This window comes from Sturnira hondurensis, unplaced genomic scaffold (assembly GCF_014824575.4).
Source record: "Sturnira hondurensis isolate 20B ecotype Veracruz unplaced genomic scaffold, ASM1482457v3 Scaffold0021354, whole genome shotgun sequence".
Taxonomy (NCBI): Eukaryota; Metazoa; Chordata; class Mammalia; order Chiroptera; family Phyllostomidae; genus Sturnira; species Sturnira hondurensis.
The window spans coordinates 12348360-12376029 of NW_028093985.1; the positions used below are offsets into that span (position 1 = coordinate 12348360).

Here is a 27670-nt window from a genome sequence, read left to right on the forward strand (position 1 = left end):
AGAGTGGGCCAAGAAACCTTCCCAACTACCATCTAATGATTTACTAAAACTCAGAAAGTGAAGCTGTGTTTTTGCCCACAAGGCCTTCTAATATATTAGAATCCTTTAGGATTTGTACATCTGTGTATCAGCCCCATCCTTAATATAATTTATTAAAGACCTATATATTTTCTTTAAATCAGGTATTTAAAACCACATGTTAATGTAATGTCTTAAATAACAAACTACAAAATATGCCCTATTCTGCAGCTATGACTAAACATCACTACTGAAATAAACAATAGGTACAAATCTATATAAATAAGGAAAGTAGTCATCACTATCATTTGGGCCCAGTATATCCTTTTAAATTTTGTTATGTTCTGAGTCAACTTATAAATAATATGTAGAAGTAGGAATAAAAGGGTAGTCCCCAAACAACTTTATTAGACAATTTATTACTAACTTAAATGTAGCAAACTCAAATTTTTGTTCCACCCATCCTGGCCTGTGTACCTGAAATAGGCAGTGTCTTCTTAATGCAAATAACTGTTTACCCACTATTATGCATGGGCCTGGAACATACCCATTTGTAAATCCCAATTCCAGATTTCAGATGCATTTCTGTTAAATTCTTGCTTATAATTACTCTGGTTCTTCTTGCACTTTCACTGTCAAAATGGACTAGTGAGTCCATATTTTCAGTATATCTCTCCTGGGTTCTAGTTTATGATTCTTTCTTGTTGTTCCTATACTAGCGTCATCAGTAGCAATACTTTTGAAAAATTTGATGGCTCATATTTTTGTTGGAGAGTACAGTCTTCCTTTTTTCATAAGTTCAAAATATCTTTATGTTCAGGTTTATAAATATCAATTAGAATGATCAATATGGTGAATTTTAAAAATTTCTGCATTATGTCTCCTTCTAAAAGCTTTTAGATACAAATTACCTTCCATCCGCTTAAAATCATGTGAAGTAAATCTTGTTGCATGAGCATAAAAATTTAAAGAACAGTCTAATTTTGTTTTAGTAAAATGGGATAATCTAAACTCTTGACACAAAATATTGCATGATACCCTTCCTCTTGAGTGACTAACCAATGGAAACACCCTATTCCCACTGCCCTGAAATACTTTGTTCCCTCAGTAATTCTAGAGTTTTGAGAATATTTATTGAAGATATTCTGAAGAATTATAGTCTGCATTATTTTGCTTATCAAATGAATTTTATCGTGACACTAGATGCCAGAGTGCTGCCTCTGTTTTTTTTGCATTCATCTTCTGATTCTTTTAATAATTGTCCAACATACTCTTTTGTCAATATTTTCTCTTTGCTGTTGTGAGCAGAAAATGAAGTTCTTCATTTTTAGCTTGAATGAAGATTAATAAAAAACAGAACTAGTCTTAGTCTTTCTTCTTTAAAAGATAATGCAATACTTGGCAACGTAGTGAAAAAAAAGGACAGCAAAAGTGTAATGCAATAGAAATGATTTATTTCACTATCACATCATCCTCTAGGCCAAGGACTGGCAAACTTGTTCTGCAAAGGGACAGATAATAAATATTTTAGATTGTATGAGCCATTCAGTCCCTGTCTTGACTACCAAACCTGGTCTTTGTAGTGTGAAAATGGCCACAGGGCTATGTAAAGGAATGAGGGTATCTATGTTTGAGTAAAATTCTGTGTCCCAAAATGATCCATGGGTGGAACTTGGCAATATGTACCATGGTTTTCCAACTCCTGCTCTTGAGCACACTTGGGAGTAGTTTTTGAGTAATCATGAAATAGTTCCTAGGATGATGAAACAGCAGACTGTTTCAAGATATAGGAAAAATAAGATTTATGAGAATCTCATGTCCTAGACTTATAAAAGGATCAAATGCACTCCTGTTTTATTCCCTGAGATTTCTACAGAAAAAGTCATAAAACATTAATCCATGCAAATACAAGAACTGCTCAAAAAAAAAAAACTAAACTAAACAACTAAAATTGAGTCTGGTATACCCTGATGGTAACATTGAAGATTGATTTATTTTGGAAAGATGATTAGAAAGGCATTCTTCTCTTTATATTTTCCTGATGTCATAATTTTTTTTTGTTATTTGGGAGTGGGGGGTAGGCAGGTTAGAAGTTAAGACATGAATTCCTGAAAGTCATAGTGTTATGTAGAGTCATGCAATGAAAACCACATGGTAGTGAGAAAAGTGTGGGTAGGGGCACAACACGAGAAACTTCATCAATGGCACTTAAAGATAAGAACCTAATAAAAACATACATAGTTTTTACACATGTTAAATGGTTAAGAAGTAAACAATACAATAAATGTGGCACTTTACCTTGTAAAAGATCAGGTGTAGAAGTCACTGTTTGAAGGGCTTTGAATATTGCGAAGTGACAGGAAAAGGATTATCTAAAAGCAGTTGGCATTATAATACTAGACGTGGATGGCTGGGTATGGTATATAAGACTTGAGGAACTCAGCGGGATCTGAGGTGCGTTTTGTGTATTCCCATGTCTGTAAGTTCAGCTGGGTGCAGTTTTCTGCATTCACCAGGTGTTTTTCTCAGATGTATTTGTACAGAAGCAAACAGGACTTTGCTTTATGTTTAAATTGGTTCCTAACTTAGTAGGTTGGGACAAATTTTTATGTTTTCAAAACAACATCATTTGCTGTAAAACATAACAAAAGCAAACTGTACAGTAATCTCCCCCCTTATCTTGAAGGAAGTACATTCCAAGTTCCCTCGTGAATACCTGAAACTGCAGATAGTACTAAACCCTATATATAGTATTTTTTCCTATATATATATATACCTGTCACAAAGTTTAATTTATAGATTAGGCACAGTATGAGATTGACTACAATAACTAATCATAAAATAGAACAATTATAACAATACACTGTAATAAAAGTTATGCAAATTTGGTCTCTCTCAAAATATCTTATTGTACATTACTCACCCTTGCAATGGTGTGAGGTGATAACAGTTTCTACATGATGAGATGAAGTGAGGTGAGTGACGTGTAGACATTATAACATATTGTGAGGCTACTATAAGGGTTACTTGAACACAAGTATTGTGATACCTTAACAGTTAATCTAACTGAGATGGCTAATGGGCAGGTAGCAGATACAGTGTGGGTCACTGGAAAAAGGGATAATTTGTATCCCAGACAGGATTTCATCATAATACTCAGAATGGCCTGTAATTTATAACTTATGAATTATTTTATTTTTGAAATTTCCCCATTAGATATTTCTGGGTGGTGATTGACCAATGGTAACTGAAACCACAGAAGACAAAACCAGAGATAAAAGGGGATTACTATGTTTTTGAAAATAGCTTATTAGTTATCAGTGTTCTTGAGAAATGGTAAGGAAACCATTTTGAGAATTTCCTTAAAGAGCAGATGATCTCTTTATACATATGTGTTACATTGCTTTAGATTTTAGTACTTAAAACATTTCTTTAATGTCTAGACAAGTACATAATCTGGTTTTTAATTTGTAGTTGAATAGATTTTACTTAATTTCCATCAATAATTCAAGAAACAATTTTAATGTTTTTAAAAACTCAGGAACAAGAACAAGTACTCAATGATACAGTGGATGGCAAGGAAATATATAATACAATTCGTCGAAAACCAAAAGATGCCTTTTATAAAAATATTGTTAAAAAGGGTTATCTTCTAAAAAAGGGTAAGTATAAACTTTTAAGACTATAAAGATTCAAATTTAGTGTTTTATCATTTACAATAGAAGCACTGTAAATATTGAGAATTAAACTTATCATTCAGATAAGTATAAATTTGACCCGAATTATTAGTAATTGGCCCTTATTTAGAGCTTTTATCTAAAGAGCCTTCAAAATCTAGTCTAGGTATATTAAGTCTACATTTCCAATCACCGTTTTAGAGAAAAAGCTTATATATTTCCAACTATATCTTTAAAACCTAAGGTCAGTTCCAGTATTAGGTATTTGATTCTTTGTTTCCTACCTATCCCATACCCCAACACCTACCCCAGTTCTTTTTTTTTAATATTTTATTTATTTATCTTTAGAGGGGAAGGGAAGGAGAGAGGGAGAGAAATATCAATGTATGGTTGCCTCTCATGTGTCCCCTACTGGGAACTGGCCTGCAACCCAGGCATGTGCCCTGACTGGGAATCGAACCACAGTTGTTTGGTTTGCAGGCCTGCACTTGAGCTGGCCTGCACTTGAGCCACTGAGCTACACCAGCTAGGGCCCAATTCTTTTCTAAAAAGAGAAACTTCCTATGGCACCTGGCACATTATGGCATTGATGTTTTTATTTTATAGGTTTGCCTCAATTTGACATTAACAAATGTTAGGGGGTTGGAAGGGCATTATGTGTAGTGGAAGATTTTTTCTTATGACTGTAAAAGAATTACTACTAAATAAAAATCTTGAAGACTTTATCATCATCAAATTTTTAAAGGTATATTTTAGGTACTTTTGTCATTTACTCTGATTCATTAAAAAACAAGTGATATAATAGTCATTTTTTACAGATAAATTACAAACATTTTTTTCATTTTATAAGGATTAGTATATTATTTAAGCTTTGGAATACAAATTGAAATACATTGAATTTTAATAGTTTATTTTTCATTGTATATTTCCATTACCATTTATCCCCCCCTATATCCACCCTCTTCCACCTCCATCAACCAATCCACCATCCCCTGCAATCACCACACTGAAATATATTTAATTTTTATTTTCAACAATAATAATTTTTATGATTTTACTATGTATGATTTCACAATTTCTCATTTGGCTAAGGGAAAACTTTTGTTTTTTTGACAGGCAAAGGAAAACGGTGGAAAAATTTGTATTTTATCTTAGAGGGCAGTGATGCCCAACTTATTTATTTTGAGAGTGAAAAACGAGCTACAAAACCAAAAGGATTAATAGATCTCAGTGTGTGTTCTGTCTATGTTGTCCACGATAGTCTCTTTGGCAGGTAAGAAAATATTTCTTTTGTAATTGTTATATTATTAAAATAGTGGGTATGTTCAGATCATTTCACATCATAGCAAACCAATTTTGAGAACCCTAAAATGATCTAAAAATGACAGATTTATTTTCCAGAGTAATTACTGTCTTTCTTACTTATCCTTACTACTTTAGGTTAACCTGTGCATAAAATACTACTTCACTGTATTACAGAGAAATCTTTGGAATGGCATTTCCTATAGTAAGACTTGATCTGTGTATAGCATGTTTCCTCCCTGTCCCGGCCACCAATCTTTTAAGTCACTTACCATTTCACCCCCTATTTTATCACATTCTTTGTTAACTTAGTGCATCTGACAGTACTAGGTATAGTTAGTTGTACTGTTTTCTTGGTAGGCATGTCCTAAGCAACTTTGCTGAAACAGTTATAGAGAGTTCCTGGCCAAGATGGAGATGTAGGTAGATATTCTTTGCTTCCTTACACAACCAAAAGAAGGACAACAAACAATTTAAAAACAAAAAATAACCACAACTACCAGAAAATCGAACTCTATGGAAGTCCTACAACCAAGGAGTTAAAGAAGAAACATTCATGTAGACTGGTACAAGGGGCAGAGACAGGCAGCTGGGGCAGAGAGGATGGATGGCAAGGTGGCAGACCAGGCAGGCAAGGCTGTGGCTGGCAGACCAGCAGTCCCACAAGCATGTGTGGATAAGCCTGGAGGAACAACTAGGGAGCCAAAAAGACTCTGCAACCCAGGGTTCCAGTGCAGGAAACTAAAGCCTCGGAACCTCTGACTGTAAAAACCTGTGGGGGTTACAGTAGCAGGAGAAACTCCCATACTCACAAGAGAGTTCATTGGAGACACCCACCTACTCTGGAATCAGCCCCTGAAAGGTCACAGTCCGCTTGTGGGTAGTGGGGGAAGTGACTGAAAGCCAGATGAGAGCTATGCAAGCTAATTGTTCCCTCTCGAACCTCCCCCATATACAGCACCATAATGCAGCAGAGTGGGTTGCCCCTCCCCAGTGGATACCTGAGGCTCCACCCGTTACAACATAACACGTGCCCAGGCAAAGAAATGTGACTCGAATGAAAGAACAGATCAAAATTCTAGAAAAGGAACTAAGCAATGAGGAGATAGCCAACATATCAGATACAGATCTGGTTCAAAACACTGGTAATCAGGATGCTCACAGAAGTGAGTATGGACACAAAATAGAGGCAGAAGTGAAGGTTATACAAAGTGAAATAAAGAAAAATAAAAGGGAACCAACGGTGAAGGAAAGCCAACCAGGACTCAAATCAGCAATTTGGAGCAGAAGGAAGAAATAAACATTCAACCAGAACAGAATGAAGAAACAACAATTCAAAAAAAATGAGAGGCTCATGAACCTCTGGAAAAACTTTAAATGTTCCAACATCCAGATCATAGGTGTGCCAGAAGGAAAAGAGGGAGAGCAAGAAATTGAAAACTTATTTGAACAAATAATGAAGGAGAACTTCCCCAATCTGCCAAAGGAAATAGAGTTCCAGGAAGCTCAGAGATTCCCAAAGAAATTGGACCCAAGGAGGAACACACCAAGGCACATCATACTTAAATTATCCAAGATTAAAGATAAAGAGAAAATCAAAAGCAGCAAGAGAAAAGGAGACAGTTACCTACAAAGGAGTTCCCATAATTCTATCAGCAGATTTCTCAAAAGAAACCTCGAAGATAAGTGGAGTCTGGATAGAAGTATTCAAGGTTATGATAGGCAAGGAGGACCAATATCCAAGATTACTGTATCCATTAAAGCTATCATTTAGAATGGAAGGGCAGATAAAGTGCTTCCCAGATAAGGTCAAGTTAAAGGAGTTCATCATCACCAAGCCTTTTTTATAGGAAATGTTAAAGGGACTTATCTACAAAAAAAAAAGAAGATCAAAACTATGAACAGTAAAATGACAACAAACTCGCAACTATCAACAACTTAACCTAAAAAACAAAAACGAACTAAGCAAACAACTAGAACAGGAACAGAAATGGAGATCACATGGAGCATTATCAGTGGGGAGGGAGAGGCAGAGAATGGGGGAAAAGGTACAGGGAATAAGAAGTGTAATTGGTAGGTAGAAAATAGGCAGAGGGAGGTTAAGAATAGTATAGGAAATAGAGAAGCCAAAGAACTTATATGTACACCCCATGGATATGAACTAAGGAGGGGGAATGCTGGAGAAGGGGGTGCAGGGTGAAGGGGAATAAAGAGGAGAAAAAGTGGGACAACTGTAATAGCATAATCAATAAAATATACTTAAAAATAATTATAATATAAAAATGATTGTTTCAGTAGATAAAATAGTATTTCAGATTTTCTATTGAAACATTTTTCTTAATTTCCAAAGTTTTAAAACTATGTAAAATGTGTGCACTGAAGGTAAATCATGAATATCTCACAGCAAATCCAACTCTTGATTATGTCTAGTTTTTTGCTTTTGTATAATTGCCTCTTTTTTTTTTTACCTTCCACCATCAGTATTATCAATAATCCATTCCAGAATCTTTCTAGGTATATTTACCATTTTTATTGTCTATTGTTATTGATTACTAAATCACAAAGCAGTTACAACAAAAGTTTCTAACAACTTGTTTTTCCGATTTAGGATGGCATTTCTCCTAGGCAAATCTACTTTTATCCTAATTAAATTGATAAAACTACATGAGAAATACCTGTAGAGCTACAACCTTTAACTTATTTTTTCAGATTGTGTTTTGGAGATCGTGTTCATTTTATTTGCGATTTTAATAGATAAGTCAGTTTTTAAAAATTGTTAAAATAGGTTTCTACATTGCTAGTTTCCCTACAGCAGGTTTTATTGGAGTCTTAGCTTGTGTTTATATTGTGAATTACTAAAAGTGTAATATAACATGATGTATTTCATGAACTCATTTGACTTTGATACCCTCTTTTTTTTCCTGAACACTTCCTAATATCTCATAAAAAGTAGTTTCAAAAAAAATAAAAACAAGGGGAAAAAGTTTTTGTAAGAACTGTCTCCTTTTCTACCTTCTGTTTTGCCTTCCTTTGTGTATACTGGATTCTTTCTCACAGATGACCTTCCTTCATGGAACCAAGGTAGTAAATAATACCAGGGAAAGAGGTGAACATTTCTTCCAGATCTGTTGAAAATCCTAAGGATTCACTATTGAGCCACTCCTGACAGTTTCTAGTCTTAGGTTACCTGAGAGCAAAATGGCATCACCTTCATAAAGTGAGACCATTCCGCGCCCGGTCCTGCTACTCGAGATCATCCCCCGCCACCCGCCACCCTCAAGTAGTGAGGATGTGGTGCACCCTGTGGAGTGTGAAGTGGGTGTTGGGGAGACAGTCATACTGTTGACTCCATAGTTTATTTGTGCTATCAACAGCTGCAATAGGGACGAGATTTTCAGGACTAGCTTATTGAAATGAGTAATATGACACTGGTTAAAGCAGAATCTTAGAAGATGAGAGTGAAATCATTTACACAAGGCAGAGCTTCCTAACCAGTATGCCACAAGTAAGTTTTAAGTGTTTTTAAAATGTTGGTGGTTTTGAAAGTTATTGTGATAAAAAAATTAAAATACTACAACACTTTATATTATATGACTTCCTCTATAAACTGTTCTAATTCATTATTTTATTGTGGCAAAAGAATTGGAACATAACACTTGTAGACAGAAAGCTCTCTGTAGTGGCCATACTTCAGTACTTCCCTTTGATTTGTTATATCACGCAGATACTCTGAATATTACTTTATTCACGGTTTCTAGTTGGTCATCAATGAAGTTAACTTCTTGTGTTCGTGTGTAAAATTTAGTTTTGTTTTTTACATGTTTTCTCTTAACATAGAAGTTAAAATTGTTTTTAATTACTGTAAAATATTTAATGGATTTCGGGGGGTACCTAATTTATATATTTCTCATTCTTACATTATGGTCAGCTTTCATGTACAGATAATAGTTTCCCAGCATAAAGGCAATTTGGTGATTAAAACTGGCAAGTCATTAAATTAAAAAAATAGAAACAGTTTTAATTTAAAAAATTCAACCCATTAATCAGGCTACTTAGTAAGAAATGCATTGAATTTAGATAACTAAATCCAGTAAATCTTCTCTTCTTCAGAGTAAATGTTGCATAAAAGTTACTGAATATGTTTGTGGTGTTGGCACCATACCATTAAAGAACTGTGAGCTCCAAAGTTTCTCCTCTTTTCCCCTCCTCCTCCTCCCCATGCCCCTCCTCATAGGTTTCTTCCTGCAGTATCAGGTTATACTTGGGGAGCTCATTAGGAGATCATGCAATTAAGCTAAAGCCCAAAATGCTCATAGCATTGGGGAGTTCCTTGTTTTATCAGTCTGCATGGGAATCTGCCATCTCTATGTTTGAGGCCAAAAAGCAAAAGAAATAGAAGATATAACACTTTGAAACAGTACAGACAAATCTCCAAATCTTGAACAGTGTGGTTCTCAACCAAGTTATTTGTGGAAAATATGTCTTGGTTGTCTAACAAAACTTTGGGTCTTGATTCTCTGTCCAACAGCCCTTTTATGCCGATACCTGTAGGATCAGTCATGAATCTCTCAGGTGACAAAGGAGACTCAGTTTTTGAACAAATCATTTCTTGAACACTTTTCCAGAGCGAATTCAGTTTGAGACTGAGTTTGAACTGAGTTTCCACTGTATTAGATTGTGTTCAGATAGGATTATCAGTAAGCGACTTGGTGAATCAAAAGGTACAGAGATTACATTTTTAGTGCAGACTATAATGAAGCTACAGATGATAGATAAATACTTAGCAGTACATTATTGGTCATTCAGAGAAACCAGAAAGATATTTTGGAAATAGTATTTAAGTTTATGATTGATGACGAGACTTCATGATAAGAACATTTAGAGGTTTTGCATGAAAACTTCATTCCGGAAAATAAGCAATACAGATGTATTCTTATATGCAGTAGTTCCACATGAAATAAAGTTTTTACATGGAGACTAACAAAATCCGAGCTGCTTTAGCTGCATGTTTTCAGTTTTATAGGAGGAAGTAGGTTCCGAATAATGCCATCCTATTTAATACCAAAATATGTAAGCTGTCCAAAGTGTATGATCTAGAAGAAAAAAACTTTTTGATGAATGATTCTCAGTTTGCAGATTTATTGAATGGGTAAACTTCCTCAGAGTTATAATTATAGCACAAAAAGATAGTAATGTGTTCTGACAGTTTGGGGATTCAAAGCAGAAATTCAACTTTGAAAACGTGAGGTTGAACATGATTAACTGGCAATACTTAAAATTTTAATAATATGAATCTTAAAGAATTATTAAGACCAATAAAGCAATAACTGAATAAGGTTGATGAAAAGGTTGACAATGATTTTGACATACTTTATATGAACTAGTGTACTTGGATTGAAAACCTGTTTTTACTATCAAAAGAAAGATATACTAGCCAATTTTAAAAAAGAGCATCTAGAGTTGTTCAAGGAAGACCAGATCTTTTCAGTGCAATTTAAAAAGACTGAATTATTTCTATTCTGGTTGATACTATCAAGAAAGGAGTTAGTGTTAGATAGTGAAAAAGCAGTAAACGCACATTTACCATTTGCTGCCAGGTCGTCACTTGCTTGTGTTGTGCAGTTTCATGTTGAAGGTGACCCAAGAATTTGAAGACATTTGAAAAAGTCTAGTTCATGAATTGTATCTAATAATACCAAGTCTAAACTTAAGATGAAAAATTTGTATACATGGAAAGTAACACACATCTCTTTATTTTTAAAAAATGACTCACCCTCCCACCCTCCAGAGTATGCCAGTTTACCATCAAGTGTATTTTTGTGTGCCTGACTGTACAATTGTTGAAAGTGCCAAGAAAGACTGAATGCCAAGGAAAACAGCACCCATGACATATTTCAGAAAAGGGAAAAGACAGCTCTACCAGATAGTAGGAGTAGTGAAAAATAGGTTAATACCAAATTATGTATAAGATGAAAATACCACAAAAGGGGAAATTGTGGATAAATGCTGTTATCTTTTTCTTTATTGTGTTACAAATATATGGCACTGAGCATTTCTTGCTTTGTAAAAGCATAGAATCCAGTATTGACTTACCTTCATCATTTAAGTGATGTCTGATGTGAGGTTAAAGGCAGCCCTCTGCTATAGATGTGCATGGTAAGCATGCTCAGTCGGTTGTGGAGAAACGTTGGACAGCACCGCTTGTTTGGCTGTTTTCCTGTGTGCTTTAATTGCACAGCTGTACAAATCTTTCAGATTATTTTCAATTTTAAGACATCTCTTAGCACTCTTTTTTTTTAAGATTTTATTTATTTTTAGAGAGAGGGGAAGGGAAGGAGAAATAAAAGTGAAAAGCATTGATGTGAGAGAAACATCAGTTGTTTGCCTTTCATACCTGCCCCGGCCAAGGAGTGAACCCACAACACAGGCATGTGCCCCGAATGAGAGTGGAACCAGAGGCCTTGTGCTTTGCAGGATGACACCCAACCCACTGAGCCACTTCAGGGTGCCCTTTACATGAAACTTCTGACCCTTGATGCTGCTTTACTTTATTTTTCAATCTAATTTTCATTGGTTAACAAAATTACATAGGTTTTAAGTATACAGTTATAAAATGCATCATTTGTATAGTGTGTGTTCACCAACCAAAGTCGAGTCTCCTTTTGTCATCATTTATCCCCTTTACTCTCTTACTCAATAACCGTTTCCGAGGCACAAGTTAAGGACACTTCAGAGATAGAGTTATTGTATGTAATGAAATTTATTTGGGAATTTTTACACTTTTATCATTTCACTGTTGCAGTATTTACTCTTGAATCTTCATCAGGTAAGGATTTTGGTATGGGTATTAAAATTTTAGATTAGCAGTTATTATTTCAGCATTTTAAATATTGTTTTCTGCCTTACAACATTTTCTCGGTCACTCCAAGTGTTTCTCTTCAAAGATAATGTTTCTCTTCTTTTTTTTCTGTGTTCAAGAAACTGTCTTTTATCTTCCTTTGTATGGTTTGAGATTTTTTTTCTTATCTTAGAGTTTCAGCAGTTAAACAAAAATGTACCTAATGGTAGTTTTCTTTTAAAATTTATCCTAATCTTTGTAGAGCTTCTTTAACCTTGGACCTGATTTTTTTTTGTCAGTTTTGGAGAATTCTCAGTCGGTAGCTCTTTAAACAGTTTTGCCACATTCTCTTTTTTGTTTTGGTATTTGCATTAACATTTTATACCTTTTTACTATGTCCATATGTCTATTATGTAGTTTTCTACATTTCTTATCATTTCTGTAGTTTGGGCTGGGTTTTCTTCTGATTTGTCTTTTAGTTCAATAGTCTGTTTTCTTGAAGTTTAATGCATTTATTGAAATATTTTATTTAGTGTATTTTTTAATTTAAAATTTCCATTTAATTCTTCTTTTATAGATCCAGTTATCTGAGAAAATTTCTTATTTTGTTATCTATTTTTCTAAACATTTTAATTGTAGTATTTGAAAGTCATATCTAACCTTGATATCTGATTGTATGTGTAGCTTTCTCCTTTGTCCATTTTTTCTTTTGATTTTTAGTCATTTGATCCTGATTCCTGTAGTGTCTACTTATGTTTGACCACAGTGTACACAAAGGGTGGACATTATGTATGGAAAATTATAGAAGCTGTGGATAATGTTATTGCTTCCAAAAAGGACTGTTGTTCTGCTAGAAATTTCGAGTCGAGGTAGTTCATCTTGATTCCCTCAGAATCAAGCAGATATTGGTGAAGGCTCTTTCTGGTTTGCCATTATTCTGAAGGCATAGCTCTGCAAGGGATTCATCTGAAAGAAAGCCTTCTCTTCTAATGGTGAATGTGCTGGTTAGCTTTTTAGCATCTTACCTGCTGCTTTCTGCTTGCCTTCTCAGCTTCTTGCCCCACACAGTATAGGCATGGGTGCACACCTTGAAAGGAAAAACTGGAGAATGTCAGGCTTTCCTCACATGATCTTGGCCTCTCAAGTCTTAGCTGCTTTGATTGTTCTCCAGTGTTTTCAAACAGTTACTTTTTCTTTTGTTTATATTTTATCCAGCTAGGAGTTTGGCCTGATACAGTCCACTTTCAGAAGAATGTTTTAGTTTACATTTTCCATTATTTCATGGCATTCTCAAAGCATCAAAAGATGGTTCTTTTATCTTCAATAAATATTAAGTTTGTGTGTGTTCTGGGTATTTTGGTATAGCCCTATAGCCTCCTAACACTAAAGTGTAAGATACAATCTTTGGTTAAAGCAAGAAATAGAAGGAATATTTATGGACTTTCAAAAACATGAAGGCCCTTGCTAAACATTTTCAAGTCTAGTTAGAAAGAGGACCTCTTAAAAAAACAAACAAACAATTTGATATTGTACTTACACGTTAAATGAAATTGCAGCACAGTGCATGCTGTGGAAGAACAAGAACCAGTATTTACTGTACATCATTGTGAGGTCATTTAGTCCTCTGGACAAGTCGTGTGTGAATACATGATGCTCCAACTTTAACAGATGAGGAAAACTGTCACTTGTAAAAAAATTGGAAATACTTAAAATTATAAAGAAGGAAATCGAAATCAGCCACTATCTATTGAGAGACAACCACTAAGAACATTTTTGGGTCCAAGAACATGTTATAGTTTTTTTCAAGTGTACATGTATGTATATTTTGTATCATCCTGAAGCAATGAGTTGAGAAGCATTCTATGTGCTCTAAAAAGTGTTTGGATTAGCTATGTGAAATTCTGCTTCAATTTTTTTATAACTTTTATTTGTAATGTCTTCAAATTAATTTACGCAGTAGTGTGAAGTTCTTAAATTTTGAAAGATTAATAACATTTTAATAGCGTACACCAAAAAGTTTTCTACAATATATGCAGCTGACATTTTCTTTTTAGTGGTGATCTGGTACAATGGAATATTTCTCTAACTTAAGAATTATGTTAATTTTATATAACCTATATAATAATATATTGTGATTTTTTAAAGTGGCTTAAGTGTTAAATAGTTTTTGTTAAGCTTCCTAATAACTTTTTTATTTGTATTTAAAGGCCAAACTGTTTTCAGATAGTAGTCCAGCACTTTAGTGAAGAACATTACATTTTTTACTTTGCAGGAGAAACTCCAGAACAAGCAGAGGTAAGTTAATTATTGCTTCAGTATAAACATTTAGGCCTTGTTTTACTTTTAAATTTATTTTTCAGTTATAGTTGACATACAATATTAAGTGAATTCAGGTGTACAGCATAGTAATTAGATATTTATATACCTATGCCTGTGTTTTCTTTAACTAGACTAGTATACTATTGTGTTTGAATTAAAGTGATAACAAGAATGTGTGAAATGTAATCATCTTTTTTAAGGAATGAGAAATTTCACGTGTAAAACTTTTTTTTAAGAGAAGTGCAGAAAAACACAGTGAAGGGTTATTAGGAATGAAAACTTCATTTTACATTGACCTTTAATACTCTGTGGTGTTGAGTCCAACTGGGAAGACTCATTTAAAATCCTCTTTGCAGAAGGGTTGTAGATGTTCTCAGTACCATCACGAATATAGTTAAACTGCTGCATGTTCTCTGTGGAAGAAAGTTGAAGGTGGTAAAAAGCTCAAAGGCAGTGACTTTGTTTGGAAAGAGAAGATATTTTGCCAACCCTGAATGTGAAGCACATGCTCTTAAAACTGTGGATCCTGTCATAATTTATAAAAATATCTGACTAAATATTATAAAAATATCTTTGACAATGAACAATTCTTTGTTATGGGTCATAATTGTCATATTTCAAATCTTTGCAAAATATCTCAATTAAATACTCACTAGTCTGTAACACATATAACATTATATTTTATATGTATATATACCTAATTTTTAGATTAAAAAATAAGGTTCAAAACATTTCCTAACTCAGATGTTTATTAAATGTTAGAGAAATTGAGTTAGGAAGGAAATTTAAACTTCAATGTCCTGCCTTCTAGTTATTTTACCATGTTCCCTTTTTATAAATAAAGATATGTTACATACCTTGATGATATTTTAGTATGTTTATTCAGCCTCACTTAGCTGTGTAAATAGAACATTTTTATTTTATTTATGTGTACTCTTTCTGTATTCAGTATTTCCAAATACTGCATAAAGTCCAGAAAAACCACTGGTATTTCCAGTTTTTGTTACTTTGGTGACCTAAGAGATTTCTGGTTACCCTCTTCTATTTCTAATTGATTTGGTTGTAAATTGCTCTACTATACGCTGATGCAGTTCAGATTCATTGAAATTAAAGACATAATTTGAATAAACAATGGTATAGAGCTTTCTAGAAAATGTAATGCCAATGGGAAATATTTAGATTTATTTTTTGATAATTTTAAAGTTTTCCTCTGTTTTCTGTAGAGCACTACGTGGTCAAACATTTTTAAATACAGCTACAATTTAATTTGAATATTAGGTTGAAAAACCTTTAAGTCTAATGTTATGTTATAAATAACCCAGATCCCTGTACGCATTTCTACTAGTATCATGGTCTAAAGTAAAGATTAGAATGCTTGTCATCAAATTAGTTATTACATTACCCATTGTAATGGCCTCTTTCAGTAGGCCTCTTTCCATATTTTATATACATTATTAATTCCACCTTAGGGTACCTCAAATATACCAGCTTACCTATACGTACAATTTTATTTTTTTCTCTAATTAATGGCCACTCATATGATATACTTAACATTAATTTAGAGATTCTACAGAAACAAATTCTTACAGAATTACAATTTTGGGGGGTCACTGTTTTACTTTTTTGGAGTACCAGCTATATTAAAGTACAGTATACTGTGAGTTTAGAAGTGGTAGTCTCAAGAAGGAAAGAACTATTGATGACTGAAACTAAATATACTATACTATGGTAATTTCATGAACTGATGTTATTTTATTTTATTTTATTTATTTTTTTGTAGGATTGGATGAAAGGTCTTCAGGCATTTTGCAATTTACGGAAAAGTAGTCCAGGGACATCTAATAAACGCTTGCGTCAGGTAAAACTTAACTTTTCTTTGATTTATGACTGTCACATTTTGTTTTATCACTTCGCTCTTTATTTTTATTTCTGTATGAACTGTTTTGGGCAACATTTCAGACACTTTAAAGATCTTAAAAGAAATCAATCTCGTCGGGCATTTTAAAGCCTCTACTTGCTTCAGGAGCCAGATAAAATTATTTCTTTAATGAAAGAGAATGTTTTTTATATATCTACTGGATACTTATCAATAATGTCATCTTTTGAGACCTGTCAGGGGTCTATTTTTCTCCCACTCAAAGTAAGAATACCAAGCCAACAAAAACAGAAATTTTTTTCTTTGGCACTTTTTCTTCCTTAAAAACATTATTTTGGCCCATTTCAAAAAAGTGTAACTAAAGGTAATTATGGAAAAGAGCATCTTCCTTGAGCTACTCTGGGTTTTTCACTTGACAGAAATTGTTTTTGAAATATTATTACATAATTCTTAACTAGTATCTTGTTTGAAACCTTAACATGTCCTATATGTTCATTATGGAGAGTTAAGCTAGGCTCTTCCTTTCAAGGTATTTAAAGTCACCTTCATATTCTGCTTTTTCTCTTTATAATTATTCATAGATTACTGGTTAAAAATTAAGTAATTTTAACATTACTGTAGTTTTGAGGGAAGTTTAGTATAGTGTTTATTGGTGAAAGTGACTTGTTTTATTTATGGGAATTTCCAGTAACCTTGGTGATTTTAACATAATGTTCTATTGGAAATGGATAAATGTCAATATTTGGGTGACTACGATTTATATTCCCAGTAGCCAGAAGACTGAATCCCCAGTGAAATTGAATTATACACACAGTTGCTGTGTGTTTTCAAAACATACTTTAACATTGTGTGAACTATGGAAAAGCATGTTGAATTTTTACAGATTGTGTCTTGTGTGAAACCTAGCCATAATATTATTTTATATAATAATATTATAGCTATAATATTATTATATTATAGCTATACTATCATACAGCTAATATCTTTTGAACCCTTCTTATGTGTCAGGTACTCTGCTATGTGCTTTACATATATTATTTTGAATCTCTACAAATGTTTGTAGTATCAACTTTATCCTGATTTTATATCTGAGGAAGACAGTTCAGAGAACTGTCTGACTCACCCAAGGCAAGTGGTAGATGGCAGCGGGGAAGAGAAGACCTGATACTAGAACGTAGCTGATCTGAGTTTCAGCATCAAAACTAACAGATGACTGTGGTTTTTTGCATTGTATCCTTTTCTGTAGAATGAAAAGGTAGACTCTGTTTTAAAAATATTTAATAGCTGTGGAGCTCTCTATAGAAATTTAATCTTCCAGATGAGCATTAAATAACGTACAGGATTTTGATTTCACTTGGGATAGTTGTTTGCTTATATTAATAGAGTATTCTCTTCATTTTCTCTGAACCATTGTTTTATAGTGAAAAAGATATATTTCATTATTTCTGTAAGAATATAATTAGAGGAATAACTTGCAAAACAAAACTATATTTGTAGTAATTGCTTTTGACACGAATGCATAATTCTTGCAATCTGGGGTAACAATTTTTGTGGTGTCTTTAGGTCAGCAGTCTTGTTTTACATATTGAAGAAGCCCACAAACTGCCTGTGAAGCATTTTACTAACCCATATTGCAACATCTACCTGAACAGTGTCCAGGTAGCAAAAACTCATGCAAGGGAGGGGCAGAACCCTGTGTGGTCAGAAGAGTTTGTCTTTGAGTAAGTCTTATTTTATTACCATATTAAATCATTTTCCTTTACTATATTGCATTTTTGTTCCTTTGTTTGTTTGTTTTTATATCTAAACCATCACAACAGGGTACCAAGCCCAGTGTTTTAATTGTACATGCATATTTATTTCTGTTGTGTTTGTTCGCTTTATTAATAAAAAGCTATGTCCTTTGTTTTTCACCTAATTATTGATATGAATTAGCATGGCTAGCATCTCCTAAAGCATTTACTAACACACACATATAAAATATTTACAAAGAATTGTCAATATCCTTCAGGCTTTACTTGAAGAAGTTGAGGGTGGTAGGGCAAGTTTAATTTGCTTGTCTGTATTTCTGTATAGCTAGCAATAAAACATGTTTTGAATCTAGTTGTAAACCTAATACATTCAAGTTGTTCAGTAGCAAAATAAGGGCTCTGTTGGATAGTAGAAAGATAGTTTGATACAAGGACCTTTTGTTAATTATTTTTCTCCTTGCTCCTTTAGTGATCTTCCTCCTGACATCAACAGATTTGAAATAACTCTTAGTAATAAAACAAAGAAAAGCAAAGATCCTGATATCTGTAAGTTGATAAAGAAATTTCTTTCTAGAGCAAACCAAAAATGTTTTGTGTACTTTTAAAAATTCATGGTGAATGTGGGCTAAAACTGAAATTAAAAATAGGAGCACAAGTAGTATAATTTTAGTATTGATATGATTAAATTGTATGTATTGTAAACCTATAAGCCTTTAAGATTAAATTACATATCTGTTCATTCTCCTTCCCCCTAATGAGTAGGAAGAACAAGAAAATAGCAACATAGGTCATCTTTCTATGGTTCTTCCCCTGTATCTTCTTTCTACTTTTTAAGTTTTTCCTGCTTTCCTATACTTTTCATGTAAGTGAAAAAAAAAAGCATTCTAATTTTAAAAATTTCTTTAAACACAAGCACACTGTTTGTTCACTTTTAGTTGTCACATCTTCCCAGGTTTTATCTTAGCAGCACACCTTTTCCCAACCTGTTGCTGAAACAGGTGGCAGTTGGATTTGGCAATTCACACAGGTGCGAATTAGTTTAATACCTTCCTAAAAGTCAGGCCTAGAGAAAGAAGTGTTTTATTTATTAACAGATAGGTCAAAGCCTGAATTTTTCTCTATAAAATGTTTATTCTGTAATTACTTAAATTCTGTATTACTTAAATGCTTAACATTTTTAGTGGTTTCCCATTAATTTTAAGATAAAATTCGACCCCCAGTAACGACACAGAAGAAAGATCTTTTTTGATCCACTCCTCCCCATTTTGCTCTCACTGGGTATTCAATCTTTTGTGTTTGCTTCTCTCCAGCTGTACCAGTTTCCTCATAGCTCTACATTATCCATGGATTTTAAAAGCACCCACCCTACCTTCTATTTGGACTGCACTCATGTCCCCCTTCCTGCTTTCTGTCTCATTTTCTCTACTTTCATATTTAGCTACATCTCCAAATCCTGTTACAAGTCAGCCTGAGCATTACCTGTTTGAAATGGATTTTTAACGTCCATGGGCTGAATTAGATATCATTTCTGTGTACTCCACTATCATTAACTACTGTTGGAGCACTTTTCACACTATACCATAATTGATTTCTTGCCCTCTTGGCTAGATTGTCACTTCCATTCAAGGCAGAAACCATGTCTTAATCATGTCTGTATCCCACATCCCTTCCTATAACATAGCCTGGCACATAGTAGACATTGAATAAGAGAGTGAAGTAAACATTTAGTGTTGAATTTGTGATATCACTGAAAACTTCTGTAATAAAAAGCCTTTGACACTATAGAGAAGGCAAAATATCAGGATAATTTATTTGTGTGACTAATTTATAATGTCATCTTTTTAGATAGTAACCATTTGATGTTTTTCTATCACAGTATTTATGCGCTGCCAGTTGAGCCGGTTACAGAAAGGCCACGCCACAGATGAATGGTTTTTGCTCAGCTCCCATATACCATTAAAAGGTATTGAACCAGGATCCCTGCGTGTCCGAGCCCGATACTCTATGGAAAAAATCATGCCAGAAGAAGAATACAGTGAATTTAAGGAGGTATTAAAATATTTATTATTTTTTACAATTTAAAAATCTAATTATTATTTTTTAGAATCTAAAAAATAATTTTACATTCAATCTAATTATTGAATCTAATCTATTGAAACAATCTAATTATTATTTTTTAGAATTCTATTTATTTATTTTCAGAGAGAGGGGAAGGGAGGGAGAAAGAGGGAGAGAAATATCGATCAGTTGCCTCTCCACACCCCAACCAGAGACTGACCTGAAACCCAAGCATGTGCCCTGACAAGGAACCCAACTGGCAGCCTTATACTTTGTAGGATGACAACCAACCAGCTCAACCGCACTGGCCAGGGCCCAGTCTAGTTATTTTTGATGGCAATAACAGAAAATTTTAACACTTAATAGAAGATCAATTCAGTTAAATGTAGTAATTCCATAGTTTACTAGCTCACTGATAGGCAGAGAGGGTTGAACAGCCTTGTTGGTAGTATGAGGTTGGTCTTGGGAGACAAAAATATGTAGGCCACAGTCTCATTCTTTTTAAAGTAGATTTCTTCAATAGCACATATTCCTAACTATAAGAACATAAAAGGACATATTTCCTATTAATCTCTCTGAGAGTGCTTAATGCTGTGTACTTTCAACAGTCTTTCTTGATGTCATTTTTAGCTTATCCTGCAGAAGGAGCTTCATGTAGTCTATGCTTTATCACATGTATGTGGACAGGACCGAACACTACTGGCCAGCATCCTGCTGAGGATTTTTCTTCATGAAAAGCTTGAATCATTGTTGCTATGTACACTAAATGACAGAGAAATAAGCATGGAAGGTATAGTATAGATGTGTTAGTGTGATACTTTTAAAAATTGGGCAAACAATTAGCTTTTACATATAAAGTATACAGATTCTATCTTAGAATATATTAAAGAGTTATATCGTCTTGCAAAAATAAGTTATTCTGTTTTTCCTTTATTAAAAATCAGTTGGAATGTCAGTTCTGATTTTTATCATGGCTAATTGGGTGGTTAGTATTTCTACAAGTTTCTACCATGGCATATTAGTATTAGAAGTCATAAGAAAGTGGTATCTGTGTCCAAATCAGTGGCTCATAATGCTTTGTGAAGAATCATTTGGTATACCTACCATGTTCAGTTGTTTATTTTTTACCCTTTTAAGTCATTGCATGAAAGTTGTGTGTCAGCTGAATTTTATTTCTAGATTCTACAGATAGGCAGTTCTCAGGCAGTATAGCTAGGCACATAGTGATTTGTTATTAGCTTACAGATCATGTCAGAATACCCCGTTTCCAACCAGCACTTTAACTCAGTAACAGTGCTTGCTTCTAGCCTTTTCCAAATAAACTGTAAAATCTATAACTATTTCCTCCTAGTCATAGAAAATGTAAAAATATACAAATTTGTCAGGAAAGATAAAGCAACGATATGTATTTTACACTGAGATTGTCTTTTCTAACAATATTTGTGGTCTTTAGGGCTTTATTAAAAGTTACTAGTGGCCATGTTTTAGGCTAATAAATTATATTGGGATTTTACCTTTGTTATTTGGAAATTAACTCAGATTTCTCAAAGTATGGGCTTAGTAGACGGCAGAGCTGGATTCTGGTCCTAGTTTTGTCACTGATTTGCTCGTTGTTTTTAGACAAGGTACCTAGCCATTCTAAATCTTCTGTTAAAAAAATCTGTATATAAACATGGTAGTGTTAATCCCTTTTCCTGTTTATAATCTAACAAAGTAATAGATATAAAGCCTTTTGAAGAGTTAAGTGTATGGAAATATAGGATGTCATTATAATCAGTACTTTAATGCTATATGCAAATAAACACACTTAAATGGTTATAATTGAGGAAAAATGGTTGAGGAAAAAATGAATTCATTTAATTTTTAATTTGTACACATTAGTATAATCCTTTACACATAATCTTTTAATATATTCATGTAGATGAAGCCACTACCTTATTTCGAGCCACAACACTTGCAAGTACTTTGATGGAGCAGTATATGAAAGCCACTGCTACGCAATTTGTTCATCATGCTTTGAAAGACTCCATTTTAAAGATAATGGAAAGCAAGCAGTCTTGTGAGGTAAGAATTTAACGTTATTTGAGCAAAGGGCATATTTTAATAGGTTTATAGTTAATTGCATTTTAAGGAAAATATATTAGATTTTTTCTTTTTTTAAATATATATTTTAAAAATATTTTTTGGTTATGCCATTACAGTTGTACCATTCCCCCCTTCATTCCCCTCCACCCTGCATACCCCCTCCCCCCACATTCCCCCCTTTAGTTCATGTCCATGTGTCACAAGTTCTTTAGCTTCTACATTTCCCGTACAGTTCTTGCCCTCCCCCTGTCTCTTTTCTACCTACCATGTTGCATGTTTCTCCCCTGTTGCTAAGCCTCCATGTGATCTCCATTTCTGTGGCTTTGCTCCTGATCTAGCTATCCACTTAAGTTTGCTTTTGTTTTAGGTGTGGTTGTTAATAACTGTGAGTTTGCTGTCCTTTCACAGTTCATTTTTATCTTTTCCTTAGATAAGTCCCTTTAACATTTCATATAATGAGGGCTTGGTGATGATGAACTCCTTGAATTTGATCTTATCTGAGAAGCACTTTATCTGCCCTTCCATTCTAAATGAAAGCTTTGCTGGATAGAGCAATCTGGGATGTAGATCTTTGGATTTCCTGTCTTGGAATACTTCTTTCCAGCCCCTTCTTGCCTAAAGTCTCTTTTGAGAAATCCACTGACAGTCTGATGGGAACTCCTTTGTAGGTGACTGTCCCCTTATCTCTTGCTGTTTCTAGGATTCTCTCCTTCATTTTAATCTTGGCTAATGTAATTGTGATGTGCCTCTGTGTGTTCCTTCTTGGGTCCAACTTCTTTGGGACTCTCTGAGCTTCCTGGAAGTCTATTTCCTTTGCCAGATTGGGGAAGTTCTCCTTTATTATTTGTTCAAATAAGTTTTCCATTTATTCCTCCTCCTCTTCCCCTTCTGATACCCCTATAATTCGGATGTTGGAACATTTAAAAATGTCCTGGAGGTTCCTAAGCCTCTCTCATTTTTTTTGAATTCTTGTTTCTTCCTTCTTTTCTGTTTGGTTGTTTCTTCCTTCTGGTCCACTCCATTGATTTTAGTCCCAGTTTTGTTTCCATCACCATTAGTTCCCTGTGCATTTTGCTTCATTTCACTTAGTGTAGCCTTCATTTTTTCATCTAATTTGCGACTAAAATTAACCAGTTCTGTGAGCATCCTGATCACCAGTGTTTTGAACTGTGCATCTGATAGGTTGGCTATCTCTTAGTGGCTTAGAAGTATTAGCTCTGGGGCTTTGAGTTGTTTTGCTGCTTGAGCCATAATGTTAGTCTGTTCGTGCCTACGTATGAGGGGTGAAGTCTTAGGTGTTCTCCAGGGTGAGTCAACCCAGTTGCTGTGTTGTGACACTGTATGTGGGGGAGGGGACAGAGAGGGAGCAATGGTGTTCCCGCACTCTCGGGTGTCGGTCCCCTCTGCCACTTCCCAAAAGCAAATTGGGCCCTTCTGATGCTGGTTCCCAGGTATGTGGGCTTGTGTACGTTCTAGGACCTTGTGGATCTCTCCATCAAACTCTCCTGTAAGGCTGGGTGCCTCCCTTGGCACTTCAACCCCCAAAAGTTTTTCCACTCAGTGCTTTTAGGCTTTATTTCCCATTGCTGGGCCCCTGGGTCAGTTGGTCTCACTGACTGTTTTTAAACCTGCCTGGTTTATCTGCGTACGAATGTGCGTCCACAGTCAGCCAGCTGCCTTGTGCGCCTCATTGGGTTTGCTTGATTTTTCCTTGCACCCGCTTCTGCCAGCCACCACCTCTTCCTGCCTGGACCCCTCTCCACCCCTCTTATTGGTCTGGATGAATTGTTCGTTGCTGTTGGACTTGGGTACAGTTCAGTTTTCTCTCTGTTCTGGTTGTATTTTTGTTTCTAAATGTTTGTTGTCCTTAAATTTGCTTGTATGAGGAGGTACAGTATTTCCACTTACACCTACATCTAGGCTGGAAGTATATTAGCTTTTTAAAATTATCAGAATGATTGTATCTTTTACAACAGATTTGTAAAATGTGTAAAGCTGACTTTTTTTAAAACATGACTTTACTTGGGATTAAAAACATCAAGTTGCACCAGAAATTCATAAAAATATTTTATTATTTCACCTACTGTACTAATGGTAAAGTATATGCTACTTTTAAAAAATGTGAATAATATACACAAGTTTCTGCTCAAGATTCTGTTGTATAATCTAGTTAAGTTCTGTGTAGCATGTTATAAAAACATTTAGGTTTGTCTTTGAGAATTTTTTTAAGGGTGTGGTAGTATGAGATAATCCTCTCAAAAGCAAAAAATGGGTGTGTTGTAAATTCATAATAAATTTTGAAGATAAAGAGTGGAATTTCACTTATATGGATATTCTCTCATTTTATTTTGAAAGTACAGCAACTACGGAAGAATGTATTGAATGTATTTATAGATCTGATACAAAAATATTAAGAAATTGCTTTTGATAATTATACTAGGACTATCAGATGTTAATTGTGCATTAAGTTGTCAATATTTACTAATACCTTACAGGAAATAAAGTGAAGAGTTAGTGTTGAAACCTGGGATCATACCATAGTTGGTCTAACTGTGTAAAGGATACAGAAATTCTGCAAGTCTACAGGGTGTCTGGTTGCTGGATCCAGGCTGGGGAATTTAGCCATATACAGATAAATCTACTGCATTGATTCTAGATCAGAAAACTTAAGGGGAAAGGTTCATGATTCTGTCCAATGCATTTTAGTATTTTATTAGTCAATAAATAAATCATATCTCATTTAGAAAAGTCACTCTTTTCCTCAAATGAAATTAAGGTATATTTTATAATAACAGTATGATCTTTCCATTTAATGCTCCTGGTATATTTGTGACTATGTGGCCACCAAAGCTAGGTTTTTTTGTCTTTTAGTTTTGCTACATTTAAAATAGTCTAATCCAATTTTATGTATGTGTAAAAATCTATAGTAAAATATTATAAAGGAATAGAAGAGAACTTTAATTACCAGTATTAATTCTAAAGCAACTGAAAATTGTTGAATAATCTTAGCTTGCTCTTCAGTTGAGTACATTTGAACCTTGAACAACCCCTGGGGGTTTAAGGGTTCTCCCCAGCTCCCATCCCAAATGGGAAAAACCCGTGTATAACTTCTGACTCCCACGAAACTTAGCTGTCCCCCTGTATCTGCGGGGGATTGGTTCCAGGATCCCCACTGATAACCAAATCTGTGGATGTACAAATCCCTGTATAAAATGGCATAGATCGTGTGCATATAGTTGGTTCTCTGCATCCAGACTCCCAACTGCGGATCAAAAACTACAGGTATTTATTGAAAAGAGTTGGTGTATAAGTGGATTTGTGCAGTTCAAAACAGTGTTCAGTGGTCAGGTTCATCAATTGGGAATTAATGTTAACAAACCCAAAGAGTTCTATATCATAAACAGCTTAATTCCCATTTTACCTCCCATTAAAAGACTAATAGAGATTGAAAAATGGAAAAATAGAGAACCTTGAAAAATAGCAGTTTGATACCTTGTTTCATTTGTGCTTGTAATGGCCAAGATTCATTTATATTGACTTACTCTTTCTTCTAGTTAAGTCCATCAAAGTTAGAAAAAAATGAAGATGTGAACACTAATTTAGCACACTTACTGAACATACTTTCAGAGCTTGTGGAGAAAATATTCATGGCTTCAGAAATACTTCCACCGTAAGTGGTTAAATTTTAATTTGGAAAGAAATTGTGTATCTGCATTTTGAAAAATTTGTATTTCTAAAACATATAAGCTTTTCCATTGTCCTGATGTTATAATACCTCTGAATCATCATAATCCAAATACTTTTTTTGTACTTTTCATTAATGCGGAAGTAATCTAAAATGGTAACATTTCTTCAAAAGTAAATGTAAAAATTGGTTAAATGAATTAATGATGAAAGCTCATTTGATTTTATTATTACTTTGAACCAAATACCTTTTGGGGGGCAAAAGCCAATTCCATTAAAATGTATCATGTCTTTGGCAAAATAAGCTTTGAGTATAATGAGATCAGCATTTTCACTTGCATTCTGTATTGAAATGATTGTGTTATTTTGGCAGGACACTGAGATATATTTATGGGTGTTTACAGAAATCTGTTCAGCGCAAGTGGCCTACAAATACCACCATGAGAACAAGAGTTGTTAGGTAAGGCTGAGTGGTTCATTTGCTGTGTCACTGCACATAGTCCACAGAGAGTCTAGGAGATAATTGTTCAAGACTTTTTTCTTTTACTTTAATTTGGAGCCCTGTTGAAAATTTTCTGAGTTCAGGTGGCTCCTAAACTGTAATTTATTGTGGTTTTGTTTTGTGTTGTACTGTTTTTTGATTTTGGAAGTTACTGTGAGGTTGCTTAGATCTCTTTTGCATTTTCTAAAAACCTAAGTATTTATTTATAGTCAGCTAACTATTTGGGATTTTTATCTTATAGAATGAGGTTAAAAGTTATATAATCAACAAAATCTAAAGCTAACTTTATAATACCCTTCATGCACAGGTATATGTACACACATGTATGTACATGTGTATCTGTAGACAGAGGGAGAAGTTAAGGAAAGGAAGGAAGGAAAGAAAAAGAACAATAATTGAGCCATTTAGGCATTGATTGGTTGATAACCCTTCTGTGACTCTGGACTAATCTACAACCAGGTCCTCTAGCTCTAAAGTTGTATCGCAGTGTTCTCCTTGTGGTGCTAGGAGGGATTGCAAAGGTAGTGGTTAAGGCAGAACTGAAGACTAAACTTCTAAGACCCAATTCTAATGTTCTTAATACCACTGCACACTTTGGTTAACCACCCCGAAGCCATTCAAGCCAATTGGAAATTTAGTGAAAAAGCATCAGAGAATATAGTAGTTTAATAATGATGCAGTATGTTATGTAGAATATATACTGCCAGTCATGTTACATCCCATTAAAAAATTAACCAATCACTAAAAACACCAATATCATCCAGTTAGTTTTGAAAATGTGTGTTGATCTGGTCCCTAACCCAAATTTTGTAGAGGCATCTACTCTTTTTACAGATAAAAATTTTAGAATCATACCATAAATATTTAAGAATTATAAGTTCTGCATTTCTTGGCTTTATTTATGATTGAGAGAAAAAAGGAATTGTTAGCATATGTTTCAGCATAGATGTATGTGTGATGTAAATTAACACTTGTATAAACTGTAAGTTTCAAACAAGTAGGAAGTCCGTTCAGAAGGTATCAGTCATCCACTATGAAAAATAGAGACATTTATTGAAGAAGACACGATACAGGACAATGGCACCTCAGTCCCTTTCAAAGTAGGCACCTTGGGACCTCACAGTTTTCCAGTTGCCATCAGCTGCCCTGTCATAGTTTTCTAAACCTCATCAACTATGTGAAATCTCTTCCCTTTCAAGGGTGATTTTAGTTTTGGAAAAAGCCATAGGTCTCAGAGTATCAAATCTGGAATATAGGGGGGTTGAGTCACCTGTTTGATTTGATGTTTCTCAAAAAAAAAATGCACAAGACACAACACATGAGCTGGCATATCTTTGTGATGAAGCTTCCAATCAGCAGTTGCCCATAGCTGTGGGCTATGAATCATCTGAATAGTTTCTGTGGAGGAATGTTCAAGCTTAATGCAAAATTTGATGCAGATTCGTTGCTCTACTTGTTCAGTCATTTTGAATGTGACAGCCACACAGTACACATGCTCACTCAACGGCATCTGCTGCCCCCACTGACTAGTACAGTGAAGTTGTCATTGTGCACACATGA

The 27670-nt window shown here is 34.3% G+C and overlaps 1 protein-coding gene across 3 annotated transcripts in view; it reads left to right on the plus strand.

Moving 5' to 3' along the window:
- RASA1 (RAS p21 protein activator 1) overlaps positions 1-27670 on the plus strand; it is a 120642-nt gene that overhangs the window by 79506 nt on the left and 13466 nt on the right. For all 3 annotated transcript variants that reach the window (XM_037032353.1, XM_037032354.1, XM_037032352.1), the window contains exons 10-20: positions 3560-3680; positions 4812-4968; positions 14043-14130; positions 15935-16012; positions 17594-17751; positions 18251-18327; positions 19658-19830; positions 20470-20629; positions 21761-21903; positions 25479-25594; positions 25982-26068. In XM_037032353.1, coding sequence (XP_036888248.1) covers positions 3560-3680; positions 4812-4968; positions 14043-14130; positions 15935-16012; positions 17594-17751; positions 18251-18327; positions 19658-19830; positions 20470-20629; positions 21761-21903; positions 25479-25594; positions 25982-26068 — 1358 coding nt within the window. The remainder of the gene's footprint in view (positions 1-3559; positions 3681-4811; positions 4969-14042; positions 14131-15934; positions 16013-17593; positions 17752-18250; positions 18328-19657; positions 19831-20469; positions 20630-21760; positions 21904-25478; positions 25595-25981; positions 26069-27670) is intronic.